The sequence below is a fragment of the Haplochromis burtoni genome, unplaced genomic scaffold (genome assembly GCF_018398535.1).
Source record: "Haplochromis burtoni strain Fernald_Lab_line unplaced genomic scaffold, NCSU_Asbu1 Contig_48, whole genome shotgun sequence".
Taxonomy (NCBI): domain Eukaryota; kingdom Metazoa; phylum Chordata; class Actinopteri; order Cichliformes; family Cichlidae; genus Haplochromis; species Haplochromis burtoni.
The window spans coordinates 2,410,654-2,425,962 of NW_024582409.1; the positions used below are offsets into that span (position 1 = coordinate 2,410,654).

General features: G+C 40.3%; 1 protein-coding gene across 1 annotated transcript; it reads right to left on the bottom strand.

The window, feature by feature from the left end:
• Positions 1 to 8,607: 8,607 nt before the first annotated feature.
• ackr3a (atypical chemokine receptor 3a) lies at positions 8,608 to 14,077 on the bottom strand. Its single transcript, XM_005921343.2, has 2 exons — positions 13,930 to 14,077; positions 8,608 to 11,154 (listed from the first exon to the last, which is right to left on the bottom strand). The coding sequence occupies exon 2, from the start codon at positions 11,083 to 11,085 to the stop codon at positions 9,943 to 9,945; it is 1,143 nt and encodes a 380-aa protein (XP_005921405.1). The 5' UTR covers positions 11,086 to 11,154; positions 13,930 to 14,077; the 3' UTR covers positions 8,608 to 9,942.
• Between the last annotated feature and the right edge of the window lie 1,232 nt (positions 14,078 to 15,309).

Here is a 15,309-nt window from a genome sequence, read left to right on the forward strand (position 1 = left end):
TGATACATTTTCCGTTTAGCACTAAAAAAGTACAGCTGTAGTTATGGAGAATGTCATTAGTTAGTCACAAACTTGCATTTCAGCAACAGACATAAAGAGAAGAGTGAAAGAGGCTGAAAATTAAACTTCCCTGATATAAATTATAGTCATTTTCATGCTTTCATTGCCAGACATGAAACTGAGGGGGTTTCCACTAAAATGAGCAAATTTTAAAATCTTTCTCCACCTCATTGCTGTCATACGTATGGCATTTTTTGGCTCCCAGCACCAAATCATGACTGTTTGATGCTTTGTGTTATTAAAGTAATATAATTAGATCATGGAGCAAATGATCACACAGAAAGCAGCAGGGTTGTTTTCTCTGTGTCTTCGTGTTAAATAAATCTTCATTGTCTACCAGCCTTGCCTTATCTTTTAGCTGAACTTGAATTTATTGGACAGCTCTCCTATCAGTATAGAAACATTATTGCAAGATAAACTCGGTGAAAGGTTCCTGCTGTTTTCTGCCTCCTGAACAGGGAATCGGGCTGATTTACCACATCTATGCCACAGCTTCATGCTCTTGATGTTAGAGACTGGAGCTCCTTATGGGTTTCTCCTACAGCTCTCCCTTTCAAAGTTCCTTTTGGAACAATACAATAGCTGCAGCTGTGACAACAATGGCGACTTGAAGGAAATAAAACCAGCAACTGATACACAGAGCAACTCATGACCAGTGCAGGGGGTAAAAGGGGGCAGAGGGTGAAAAAAAGCTTCTGAAAATCTCCGGCTCATATCTGAATGCCAAGAGGGAAATACAATCCACTGCGTGTTTTCATTTGGTCAATTGTGTGGGTGAATGCTGAAATTTAGTGTCACGCAGGGTGTGTCAGCGCTCAGTTTCCCCACCTTAAACCACCCTCACTCCCACCCGGAAACTACAACTTCCTTTCCCATTCATCTCAGTCTAATTTTGTTTTATTTCTCAGGAGCCATTTTACAAACTCATTTGTTAAGCTACATAAAAGCATCTCGAGCCCCGTGAAACCAAGCTTAGGAAAACAGTGGCGAGGAAACTCTCCTTTTCAGACAAAGAGACGGATTAAAGAAACAGCCGTCACTTATTGTAGGTATTGAGGTTATTGTACTGGGGCCAGCTGCAGCAACCCTCTCACCACAATGAGATGCAGACGTTTCACAGTCAGAACCTGGGCTGGAACCTGCATGGAAACAGCCAAAGGTAGCTGACTGTGTTTTTTGTGGTTGACTACTCATTATGAATTCCTTCTTTTTGCGGCAGGGTACACGACATAAATCACAGGTTGCTCGAGCTAGAGGGAACTTACAAGCAAAACAACATAATGGAGAAAGAGTTGAGTGAGTTCCAGGGAGGCAGTGGAGGTTTCACTCCTGCGGGGGCAGTAAGTGGGGTGTTATGGAGGATGACGAGTACCTCTCATTTCAGCCAAGACGCTCCAAGGTGGCTGTTGAGTGACACGCAGACATTCGTATTCACCTCAGGGTGTAAATTTTGTGCATGTGTGTGTGTCAGTGATGGTTTGAGAAACTCCCTGAAAACTGATACCATGCAGAGTCGATCTGTCTTGCTATCCAGACAAGAAGAAAAAGGGAGCAGATAGGGAAGGAGATGGAGATGTTTTTCTTTCTTTTTCAGTGACAGACAGGCATAAACACATCATCAGTGACAGGACGCGCTGAACTAACATGCGATGTCAAATGACATGTCAGATAGTTAATGGGTAAAGACTGAGAAATAACATTTCCAGGGAACATAATCCCGGCAAAACTTCGATAAAGCACATAGACCATAATTCCTTGTAGACTGCTGGCAGGACCTTTCGTTTCAAGTCTTTGTTCTTGTTGTGTTAACTGAAACTGTCAACACCTTTTACAAATACAAAGCTTTTTTTCTGCTAAAACAATACTATATACAGTATAGCAGGTACAGGGAATGAGCACATGCAGTTATTAATTCATGCAATCATCTTCATCCCGCCCCTTGTGATTTTTTAGAAGATGAGCCACTTGGGAATATTGCTTTACATGCACTTCCTATAAGAATTCAGGTGTTCTAATGACATTTAATAATTCCCAGAGAAAACTGGGATAAGCTGAATAACGTGTTTGGTAACGCGCACGCTGTTGCACGGTGCGCGCTGTGTAGTTTTGTAGTCTGTGGTGAACCGAGGTGGGGCGGGGGTTGTTCAAATAATACATTTCACCTTGGGTTAGAATGCGGTAATGAGAATATCAGAATGCAGGCGTACTGAAATGCTATTGTGTGCTGAATTAATGTGTGACTGGCAGCTATAGTTTGGGGGATTTCCAGATTTTCACCAAGCTCCAATTTTGTAAGGAAGACCTTACGTAGACCTCGGTTTTATATACTTTGCAAAGCCAAAATAAGCTATTATTCCGATGGATGTGGCATGCCTCACAAAGAAACAAAGGCAGAAAGAGGAGGCAGCAGCGAGTTTATGAAGCTTATTAAACTGAGTTGTAGTGCAGTGATGTTATGTGGGCTCGACTGGGACGCCCTGCTTTTGTCTGAAAAAATAACAGGCGTGTTTATTCAGTGGCATGCCAGAGTCTGACCCCAGACAGGAACCAAAGGAGGACGTTTGCCTGCTCAAACATCATCACAGACAAAACATCACACGCAGCCAAAAGTTTGCCATGTGTGTGTTTTTGTCACTTCAGAGGGGCACACAAATCCTGCTTTAGATTCTCGCCACCTCTGTTAACACACCCTGTCAGTTGAGGTAAAGGTATGTCATCTCGGCTCCCTCTCTGGGACCAAAAATAAGCTTTCATTATCTGTAGTCAGTCTCAAAGTGTTGCTGGTAAGTCATTCATTATCCATTCAGGAAAGACGGGGTGATTAGACAGCGTGAAACACTATAATAAACATGGAAACTGTCTTCTAAAGCAAGATCTGTGAGTGTCGGGTGTTAGCCTGAATTCTTTGTGTTCTGCCTTTTATTCTGTGCATATTAGCAGCACAGCTGAGACAGAAAACATTTAATATGATATGATAAGAAGGCAGGTGATTTAAATAAACATTTCAGTAACATACTTTCAGAAGACGCTATAATCACCCTTCTCTCCAAACATATTACTGGGTGCTCTTAAGATATATGACAGCAAAGTGCTTTGTATCGATGTGTGTGCCTCCATAAGCCAAAAAGCAGCTGCCTTCAGTTCTCTGGCACGTCTCAGAAGTTTTATTATCGGCTCTGACACGAGCGTGCTGCTGAGAAGATCGAGTGGAGGATGAACCTAAAGCTGCACATCAGGCTGAGCGCATAAAGTCGACAGGAGGATGAATGAATTAGGTGATGTCTAAACACCGGATCCGTAGCTCGGGCACGAAGGGTGGTATAAATCAGCCCCCCAAAAGATCAAGCCTTCACAGCCATGTGTGCTCTGCCTATACAATTACATTTGAGAATCTGGAAAAGATTAGAGCTTTCACACTAACAATAAGCCACAGGATAGTTTATGAGGGGTTGGAGTGGTAGGTAACAGGAGAGAACATCACATCCCATTATTCAAGGTTCATGTGAGGCTTATTTTGGAGCACTCTAATCTGTGTCTAATCTGTGTTTGCTCCATAAATTCAAGTTGCAGCCAAGCCGTATGGCACTCTGAGTCCTCCATATTTTTTACATTTTAAAGGAAATCAATCAGTTTTTCTGTGACTAAAAGGAAACCAAGGACAGCATACTCTTCAGGAGAACTTTTAAGCGCCTTTCAGCTCTTTTTTTTTTTTTTGTTTAACTTCATAAACTTTAGAGGTATAAATATCAAATGCAGCTTTTTCAACAAGAAACTTTCTAAAATCCAGCTGTAGACAGACAAGCAACTATTCGGATGTAGTGGAGAAGCAGGGTATTTACCTCAAGGGTTGTAGGACCCAAAACATTTTTTTCTATCATCTTTGCATAAATGCTAACGATTGCTCTCTTAAAACTTTAATTAGTGTCTAAAAGGTCTCCACTCTCATGGTGCTAATGTATTGCACCCCATAGCAATAATATATGTATAAATATATATATGATATATATATAATATATAGTATCTATATATAATATATATATATATAATATATAATATTATAGTATTATATATATATATATATAATACATATATATATATTATATATATATAATATATATATAATATAAATATATATATATGATATAGTTATATATATAAATAATTTATATATAATAAAATATATATATATATATTTATAGATGGTGGGAGGGCCACAAGCCTGTGCACCTGGATAAAGTGGAGGCCTGTGTACAGAAGGGCATCTGTTGTAAAATCTTTGCCCAATCAAGCATGCAGATCATCAGTATTTCTTTTATAAGTCCCAGTTAACTCTGGATAAACTCTTTTATAGCCCAGTGCATCAGCACTGAAAGTGCTGATTCATTTGCATTATTTGTATTTATATATTTATTTATTTTATTTATTTGGCTGAGTCAGAAATATCTGCATAGATTAAAAGAGCAACAAGCAAACAATTCATGGGCAGATACTAATAACATTAAGTGACATTTTGTAAACACTATGAAATGCTACCAGACTTTTATTTATTTTCTTCTGCTCTGAAGCAGAAAATGATCTGGCGCACCGACCAGCTGATCTAAGCAACATAAACTTCAGCTTTTGTTATCTTTCAGTTTCTTTTGATGTACTCCAGCCCACACAAAAATATGGCCTTAAATTTTTTGCTATCATAAAAGGTTATATAAGCTGTGAGTTTGTAAATGGACATGTGGTGGTGCTTGAACCAAAATCGCATTCAGTGGTCGTTTTACTTACCATCTGTCCAACATCTGGGCACAGCACTTGCCCTCTCCTGACAGTAGTGAAGTCATGACGTGCTAAACTGACCCAGGTCTTCTAATTTTCTTTCTGTTTGCACTAAAAAGTCCCTCTGAGCAAAAGCAGCTGCTTTTTACCCATTCTGCTTCATTAATAATTCAAAACCCCTTCTCGTTGTTTACTCCTCATGCAAAATTCCTTCCAGAGTGAATGGAACAAGCTCGGGCTTGACTAAGATATGAAACCACTTTAAATACCTGGAAATCCAGGAATGATGTGACAGTTGCAGTGACTGCACAAGCTTTTTGTGTTTGTGTGAATAATATGTACAAAATATGAATATTTGTAAAGTGTTTCCCATAGAAAGCATTTTAAAAAGATGTCTAAATGATCTAAATTTCTCCCTACCTCTACACCTTCCCTCCGTTTCATAATTCATTAATGTTATCTCTTTCCAGCATCAGATGGAGACAATCGTGCTATAGGAAAAACACTCCCTTAATGGTGTTCATTTCTGGCCCATTACCTGTTTTATTAAATCAAACTAAAACAGATAACCCCCATTAACACTGTACTGTAGTACCGTAACTCATATATGACCCTGCTGTAAGAGAAGCAAAGGCTGAACAGGATATTGGCTTTCTGTAGCTCATAAATTTTGTTGTAACTCTTTCCGTTCGGTGGTGAGAATTGCACAAATCTGAGGTACCCTAAGTGCTTTGGTGATAACAATAAATTGCAAACACTCTATCTTGTGAAAGAAGCATTAAGAGGGGAATCTCTTAACATTTTTCAGTGCTTGGCTTTGCATAGAGCACTGTTTCAGTATGTTTGACGGATCCTGTGTAAGCAGCATCTAATAGAAGTAGAAGAAGCACATCAGATCACAGCATAAGTGCAGTTCAAGTAAATTATAGGACACTCTACTGCAGAGTGCTAGAAGGGAAATTTACATATATATTATTACTTTTCTGACTCTAAGGGAGCCCCAACTGCCAGAAATCACGAAGTAAATGTAATTCGGATGGATTGCATGTTACTATCAATTTAATGAGGAAAAGGTGAGCTTAAGTATTTGCCTCTAATTAGATGAGAATACATCAGTACGATGTCAAAAGACGTCAGGCACTTTGCTCACCCCCACTAAATATCCAGTTTAAGGTAATCTAAACTTTCTTGTGGTTACAGTTACAGCACTCTTTAAGAATGATTATGGTGCAGTTTTATATGGAAAAGTCTTGGGCTGATTGGGACAACATGTTCAACTATATTGAACCAAAACCGCAATGTTTCTCCAACCTTGAACGTCCTGCTTTTTGTTGCTTAAAAGCTAACCACAGACGTGTGGTTATCCCTCCATAAAACCTCTTCTGCATCAATACAGTGCATAAATGTGGCAACCCCGTAAATTAAAAAAAAAAAAGATTCTTATAACAAACACCAGACAGCAATTGTGTTGCTCACTGGGGTGGCTTGAGGAACTGGACTGAAATATATAGAGTACATTTTAGTGCCTCATCTGGAATTGCACATACTGCACTTAACTATGCAAACATCCATCTTCCATGTGTAATTGTAGTATCGAGGCAATATGATTGCTTACCGTCATGCAAGTAAGCAGCGCATGGGATGTTTATAGCCTCAGAATGAGCTGGACCTGAAGGCACACAACTGCAGGGACCCCAGACTCACTGTGTAGCAGTTACTTTTATGGTGATCTGGAAATGGCATGGGTTTTAAAGTGGAACAGCTAAAATTTTTTGATTTATTTGCACTTAGGTTTTTTAAACATATATCCAACTAAGGTTGCAGGCGGTGCTCGGGCAAATAGCAGTGTGTAACTCTATGTGAAAGGCCGGCTACACCCTGAGCTCGTTGCAGAGGAACAGGTAGCCTTTCATGCTCATGTCCGCAGCTACAGCCAACTCAGAATCAACATGTAACCTAATATTTTTTTAAAAAACAGGTTTTTGCACTGTGAGGAAACTAAAGGACCCTTAGAAAGCTTACATAAGTGCAGGTACAATATTCAAATGCCACACAAAAAGGCCTCAACTGTCAAGCACCAACAGTTTAAAACCTGTAAAACCCGTCAAGCAACTGCACAATCCTTACCAACATAAATTATTTTCCTAATCTAAATCTATTAGTACTCAACAGAAAAAAAATTATAAGTTATCTAGTATTTGATCCTGAGCCTGACAGTGTTACAGGACTGCGAGGCCAAATCAGTTCCTTCTTAAGGCAACTGCTCTTTTATTCTGAGTCACTGCTCTACTTTAACATCTAAGTTTCTTATGTTTCTGAATACCTTTCAATTAAATCATCTCACAACACATTGAAATTTGGGAGCACACATGCTCATAAATGCTTGATCGGGACCTGCATGCAGGATGATCAAGAGCAAAAGTATCCATTTCTCAGTTAGTCAGAAGCTGTCTCATTCTTTCACTGCAGATGAGCAAGTTAGCAGGGGTGAAATGAGCCGTAACTAGGCTTTAACATCAGGAATGTATTGACAAAGTTCAGGGCAGATAGCTTGGGCTTGTGTGTGGAAAATCTTTCACACAAGAACAGATAGAGAGGCCATAGCTCTGGTGAGGCAACTACCACATGCTGAGTGCTGAAAGATCACGGCAGACTCTCAGACAAGAAGGAGGCCGGGAGAGTATCATTAGCAGAGCACTGACTAGGTTGACCTTTGGATATCCCTGCACAGCTTTCTTATCGCAGTCATGACATAAATGCACTCCTGGTTCAACAACGAAGACTGCTGATCTGCTCTTCAGCTCCCAATATAACACAGCAACACAGCGTGTCAGCAAGACTATACTGTCCCAAGGTTACTACAGCTGGTGGTGTGACTTAACGCTATAAAAGGAGGTCAAGACACTGAAAATATGTAGACAGGGGTTGATGAGCTGTTTTAAAATGTGTTGTTTTAAAACATTAGAAAGAGCAGGCACATACTCAGAAACAAAGGCAACACAGAGTTATTGTTATAGATAAAATAATAGAGTTTTGGTACTTTATATTATGAGGATAACATTATCAGTGACTCCTGAGAAAAAAAAATATTATCCATTTCCTCAGGATAGGAGGGAACACTGGAAGGAACTGCATCAACACTTCTGCCCTCAGGCAAACATGAGCATTGACTTTGGCCAAGATACCTCCCTCTTGGCCATCAAGATGATATTCCTTAATGAGCTCGTCATCCCATTAGAGGGGTGTGCACTGGCTAAAGAATTTATTGCATGCACATGGAAGTTTGCAGGTCAAGCACCGGGCATGAAAATCCAAAAAAGTGCTTAGTTTGTATCTTCTTGGAACAGTTTTGCAATTTGGTGGCAGCACGGCTGCTAAAAAGATATTAAACCCACATTTGTATATTAATCTGGTGGCAAGATGTGAGCTAATCAAGGCTTTTCATCTGACCCTGAAAATAAAGTCTGTTTCCTTTTCCTTTAGTTTTTCAGTATGTCAATAACTGGAAAATGTGTTTTCCTTTTTATACTAAACCATATCTCATGAACTATAGCTGAACCACTCCTATCCTAGAGTTTAGCGTATATTAGAGGTGGCAGCTGGGATTAACAATGAAAAGTGATACTGACTTGTCTTTTTAGCTGAAGTTTGATGATTCTTTGGATGGATTTATTCAAACAGTGTAGCAAAAGCTTTTTCTGAACCACATTCCATTTTTTTAAAAAAGTTTAAGAAAAATAAACAATCATTTGGGGTGAAGAAGAAATCACTGAAGCAAAATATTTTGTCTGCATTTAATATAGAATAATACACGTGTTACACATTACCGTGTCAAAGGAATGCCTCTGTTCTTGTAGACACATGTTTGCTTCTCAACTTCGTTCGAATTGCAACATGAAAAAAACATTTCGGTGTAACAGCTTACATATGTAACCAATCACATGAGAAGATGTGCCTGTGTCAGCATATAAAAAAAGAAAAAGTTATTATTTACATTTTATAACATGTAAAAGTCCTCTTTTGCTGTTATGCCCTTTCATACACAGACACAGGGCATCTGTAATACCCAGACACCTCCACACACACATACACACACACATGCAAACATGATGATGTTTTTGTTATTTGGTTGCCAATAAACACTTGGGTGTTGCCTGTATGAGAGGAACAAAGCTTTTCATTTATTTTGGTCATAAGGTTTGCGCTGTCTGCGGCCTGCGTGATAACCCAGCAGGATTAATACCACATGGACATGTGTATCTCACTAGCACAGATACAAGATAAGAGTGACAGCAATGGATACTGTATAATGCCTTCCAGAACAGTCAGAAGCGACATACATCTACTCTTTGAGCTCAGTAGTCACAGCTGATGGTTCCAGACTGATGGTCTGGAAAGATTTACGACCAAAATAAAACTGAGCCGTAAGGTTAAAGTAGGAGGGTAGGTTAAGTTGAGCTGAGCTAATCAGCAACTTGCTGTCTTTATGTTTAGTTTAGAAATATGAGAATAGCATTAATATCATAAATTCAGTCAGAGTGAAAAGTCTGTCTTTCAAAAGAGTTGAAGTGTTCCTTTAATAGGTAGAAACCTAAAAAAAGTCTTTTGTCTTATTAGTAGGCTTTTTTTGCTGATGTGAGAAGAGGTTGTGGTCAATAACACAGCAGGACTTAAATACTGAGGCAGCACTGTATGACGTGGAGCTCTGAGCAGAAATCAGTGTGTGAAGACATTTAAGAGGAAAACACATTTAAACTCATATAAATACAACTATAAACAAAGATATATATACATTGAATACACATACAAACTTACAACAAATATAATTCTACATAGACAGCAAAAACTTAACACATTTACAATCACCGGTTTGGCTTTGCAATGATACTAGCTCCATGATTTCTGTAACAGATTTTATAATAACATTGCTTTCTAAGTGCTTTTCAATCAGTCCACCAGAGATGAAGTGTCACGATCTTCAAGCTTTTCTGTGACTCTAGCATCTCCTCTTCTAATATCAAACATAATGCTGATAATAGACAAAACAAATCAGCTGTAAAATAAGTTTACACTGAATTAAAGCTTCATTAAATGCTTTGCAGAGATTTGTAACTTTTAAATCTGTGGTGGGTTTTCTACGGCTACAGCAGAGTACTCGGCCTCAGACACGTTCGGAGCCTCGATAAGACGTGCCAGACCCGTCCTCGTCGAGTATTTGAAAATGAAAGCTTTCATGAGGTCATAGCGATAGTTTCTGTTGATGAAGTTGTAGAGGATGGGGTTGAAACAGCAGTGAAGCAAGGACAGGCACTGGGTGAGATGTAAGGCCACGTAGATCACATTCTCCAGGCCACAGGTCAGCGGCACTATGCCCAGCTGTGACAGAGCGTCAGCCAGAAGGACACCGTGGTAGGGCCCCCAGCAGGCCAGAAAAACCACAATGTAAGCTAGGATCACCCTGCGGCTCACGCGGCGCTCCTGCTCCACTGGGGAAGACGATGAAGTAGAAGAAGAGGAAGAGGAGTGAGCGAAAGCTCTGGCCAGCAGGATGTAAAACACAGCAATGATGGGGAAGGGGAGAACAAAGCCAAGCAGGATGAAGCTCAGCTGCACCCCCACCATCCACTCCTTGGGGTTCTCCTCTGGGTACTCAGGCCTGCACAGCATGATGTCCCCGTGTGCTGACTTCACAGTATGCAAAAAGTAGGTGTCTGGCACGGAGGCCATCAGAGCCAGAAGCCACACCCCTACACACGCACCACGGCGGATCAACTTCCTGCGTGCACCTCCCTCATCTGCATGCCGCGTCACACTCAGGTAGCGATCCACACTCATGCAGGCCAGGAAGAAGATGCTCCCGAAAAGGTTGACGAAGTAGAGCAGGTGCGTGAGTTTGCATGCCACTTCACCAAAGGGCCAGTGGCCATGCTGGGCCAGTGAGCTCACCCATATAGGCAAAGTAGCGCACACGCAGAGGTCCGCAACTGCCAGGTGTGTGATGTACATGTGTGTCTCGTGGCGAGGGCTGGAGTCTCTTTGTGCGCGGATGTTGACCCAGAGGACCAGGGCGTTGGCGGCCAGGCCGACGATGAAGATGAAAGTGTAGAGGACGCACAAGGAATTCAGCAGAGCCGTACGGTTGAATGCCGTTGCACACACCATTGATTCCACACTTGTTATGTTGCTGAATGGGTCAGAGAAGTTGAGCTCATCCAAAGAGTCCAACAGGACCTCCATATCACTGCTGCTTAGACTCATTTTTCAGCACTCGGAGAGGACAACAGACCGCTGGGAGGTAACACACACCGCCTCTGATTGGGACAGAGTCTGAAAAACATGACAGTAAATTATAATTTCTTGTAACATATATTTATTTTGATAATGACACAGCTGCCAAATGTGAGAGGTTTTTCAACAAACCTTCGGGTATTATATTTAAGATCTGAGGTTCTGCTGCATAAAGCCTGGCTTATTTTACTCATGTGCACTGAATGAACTAATAAAACATAAACCCACTTGTGGTATGCCACCAGATCCCAAAGAATCTTAATGCGGTTAACTTGTTAAAACACTGCTTTCATGACTTAATAGAGGTTCTCTGTTACCGTGTCACAAACAGTGGGATTTACTATGATTGATGTGCAGTCAGGGGGCAGCACAATAAATGTTTACATTAGCTCCACTGGCTCAGAGTGCAGATTAGACACAAGGAAGTGGGATCGAGAAGTCCAAACAGGGTGTATTTCCTGGACGTTCCGGGCATTCCAAGATAAAGCAGTGGTCAGGGTGGGAAACCTGACGCCAGAGTCTTGTTTGTTTTCTGCTCATAAAGCAGGCAAAGATCAGCTGTCACTCCCCAGATGATCAAAGAAAAGGCAGCTCGTAACTTTGAATACGTCATTCTGCAACATCTGAATCTTATAATGCAGCAGCACATGGCACACCACACACACACACACACACACACACACGTTGTTTTTTTTAAAAAAGAAAAAAAAGAGGCTTCATACATGCAGCAAATAAGGTGACTGAAACAGTATGTAAGATTAAAGAAGTATCAGTCTGGATCACCTTGGCAAGTCTAAAACCCGGTGTGATTTTGTTCACCCTGGCGGACCACCAAAATATTCGCCCTTACATGGTCTTCATTCACAGTATTCAGCTGTGATGTCTCTCTCAGCTAACTGTCAGCTTGACACAGTGTGAAAGATCAGAGGTGAAAGGGGATACATCAAAACCAGAACACAAGAGGCTTAACCCCGCCGTCGCCCCCGACTGACTTGTACGCCCACAGAGTGAATTGTGCGCGGAGACCAGCGGGAAGGCTTGACGCCTTCAGAATGGTCCGACCACAGTAAACATGGAGGTCACCAACCACTGCGTGACACAGCACGCCACAGAGCTGTGAAATGTGACCATATCAGACATCTGTCTGTGTAAGAAAACGGTGCTGTACATATAATAATTGGCACCAGTTCAAAAACGATGATGAACAAAAAGACAAGTTGAATTTTAGTCTAAACAAGGACAGCTGGAACATATTAAGATGTGCAGCTGTCTAGGGAAGGTTATGTCTGCTCTCGAAGCCTGCAGTCAGTTTGATTATTTATTTTCATTTTATGTCACTTTACACCTCTGCTGTGACAAATTTTGGGTAATATTGGTCAGTCCAGTTTACTTTGCACCATTTTGCTTTTAAGCTGCAGGACTGGTGACAACGTTTTTGCAAAACTTTGTGAAAATATTTGATTTTTTAAAGATTTTGCATCAGTATGATGACATGATACATTTTTTAAGCAATACCATACATTAGAATGAGTTAAAAAGGAAATTCCAATCAAAATAATAATAATAATAATAATAATAATAATTTATATGTAGTGTTAAATTACATGTAACAGAAAGGGCTAGTAGAGAATTTTTGGTTTTAATATCAACATCAGATAAAAGGTTCTGTGGTAATACTGAATGCAGACGGTTGATCCAGCATTACTTCCAGCATCCATTCCTATTATTGCTTTTACATTATAATAAATTGAAGTTCTACCTGTAGCATGGCCTGGGATAAAACAGTTTAAAAAGATGTCACGTATCACACATTTACTTTTACTTTCAATTGTTTGGGATGGCATGGAGACCCATTCATCCTGGAGGGATTTCCAAAGTGTAATCCCCCTCAATTGTTTCTAATTCCCTTATATTGTATGGAAAATACCTGCAGGTGCCAGGTAGCTCCGCGGGCTTCAAGCTAATTAACCTTTCAACACCCACACCGTTAGATAACGCAGACAGCGCATGAAACCCCTCTCTATCTCTCCGTCTCTGTCTTACTCGCTGTATCGCTCAGCGTACCTCTTCTCCCCCAGCTTTTCTTCTCCAGCTTTTCTTCTTTTATTTAGCTCGCCACTATCCACTTACAAATTAGGTTCAAAGTCTTTTGTATCTCAATACACAGAAAATAAAAGACAGGGAGGACGATTTTCATGTGCAAATGCTGCCCACACGGATCGTGCAGGTGCAGCATGTTTGTCACAAGTTTCTCCTGTCAGGCTCGATTTACAGTTCACAATCTGTAATCAGATATTCGCTGTTTAGGACAGGACATGAGGATTCCGCGTAGATGAACAGTAAAAGTGCTGTTTTGTGCGTCATTACGCACAAGCACTAAATCCAAGTTGCTTCCGACGACAGACATGCAATGTCATTGTTGTCATTGTTGATTTATATCAGACGAGAAACAAACGTCTGTTATCAGATTTGAGCTTGGTATACAGAAGCCCGACTCCAGATTTGAATAGGGGAGCAAACAAACAGATTACAGACAGGCTGGAAGGATTGAGAGCAATAAAATGGCTATTATTATAAATTGTTTATGTTTCACGAACAATTAAGCAATACTTTCCCCTCGTCTGGCATTTGTTATAACGATAAAGAGTCGATAAAAGTGTCAAAATGTAATAAATAGAACAGAAACAGCTGCTGGTATAAGAAGTAAGCGGTCAAAATTACGTCGCGCATTTCAGAAGAATTTTTTAAGAGGTATTACAAGTTGAAAAAAAAGAACACTTTTCCTGCCACACAGCTGCTTATTAAGCACCGTACCTGTCTTTCTTTTCCTTTTCAGCTCTCTCGAAGAGCAGGTTTATTTGCGATAACCCCTGATGTTAAAAGGATAACTTCAGATCCACCGCAGGAAACTTGCGTGCGCTTCCCTCCACCTCCTCAAATGAATGCGAGCCTCCTGTTCTGCACTTGCTGATACTCCTAAGAGCTACGCCTCTAAGGCTGGTCCTAAACAGATATGCGTATTGACATGGCATCGCCAAGCGTTCAATCAACAGTCAGCAGCCCAGCGAGTTTCGGTTTAGCCTCACTGTTGTTCTCTTAATTCAGCTAAACGGTTAAAAAAGAATATGTAAAACTGGCAAATTTTATTTCAGTTGCAAGTTTCAAATGACATGCAGGTTTTTGTACGTCTTCACTGTAACAATGCACTGTAATATAATTATTCCGTTATCACATAGCCAATACAAAACATATGATGTATAATAATAGTATTATTATTATTTTATGTAGACCACGACAATCATTTTTACATTTTAGATTAAACGTCCTAAAAATCTTCATGCAACATCTACCTTAACTTTGTGCTGCATGTGCATTGTTTTTCTAAGTAATTATGCATAGTATATTAGCTGTAGCTGTAGTATTGCAGCTGCATTATATTTTGCCATGATTGGCATTTTTGGAAAGCAGTTGGCATATATGAAAAATCTGTTAAGATATATAAACACAACCTGTTCAGATGGTTCACACAGAACTCATAGGAGTCAACATTATTGGCAGATGGTCAAAGTGTTGTTGTTGGGGGTTTTTTTGTTTTGTTTTTTTGCTTATGGGCTTATCTTCACTATTTTCCTTCAATTCACTGGAGCTCTATTTATATTTAAGGAAGTCACAACAGAAGTAATCTGTAATCTGCAGGAGGAGTAAAAAAAAAAAATTTTAAAACAGGAAGAAGCCTACAAGTGAACCCGACTCAGGTAAGGAGACCATCTGCCTCGACCGGTTAGGTTGAGAGTAGAGCGGAGAAACAATAGATAAACACAGATAACAAAAAATACTTGGCAGTTTGGTGGGGCCTGTAAGCGTAGATCAGGAACATCCAGCTCTAGAGCTCGCAGAAAGAGAAAGGGAGAGAAATGTAACAGTACAACTCTGTGAGAGAGAAGATATTAAGTTAATAATATCCAGAGGAGGTCAAGCAGTTACACAGCTCTGGAATGGAAAAGGTTCTAAATGTTAACATACCCTAACAGCTTAGTGTCTTCGTGTTGGGAAACACTGATTTTCATTTGAACAGAAATGGATACTTTAAAAAATAACTAAGTGGTTACTATTTGGTTACACACACACACACACACACACACACACACACACACACACACACACACACACACACACACACACACACACACACAC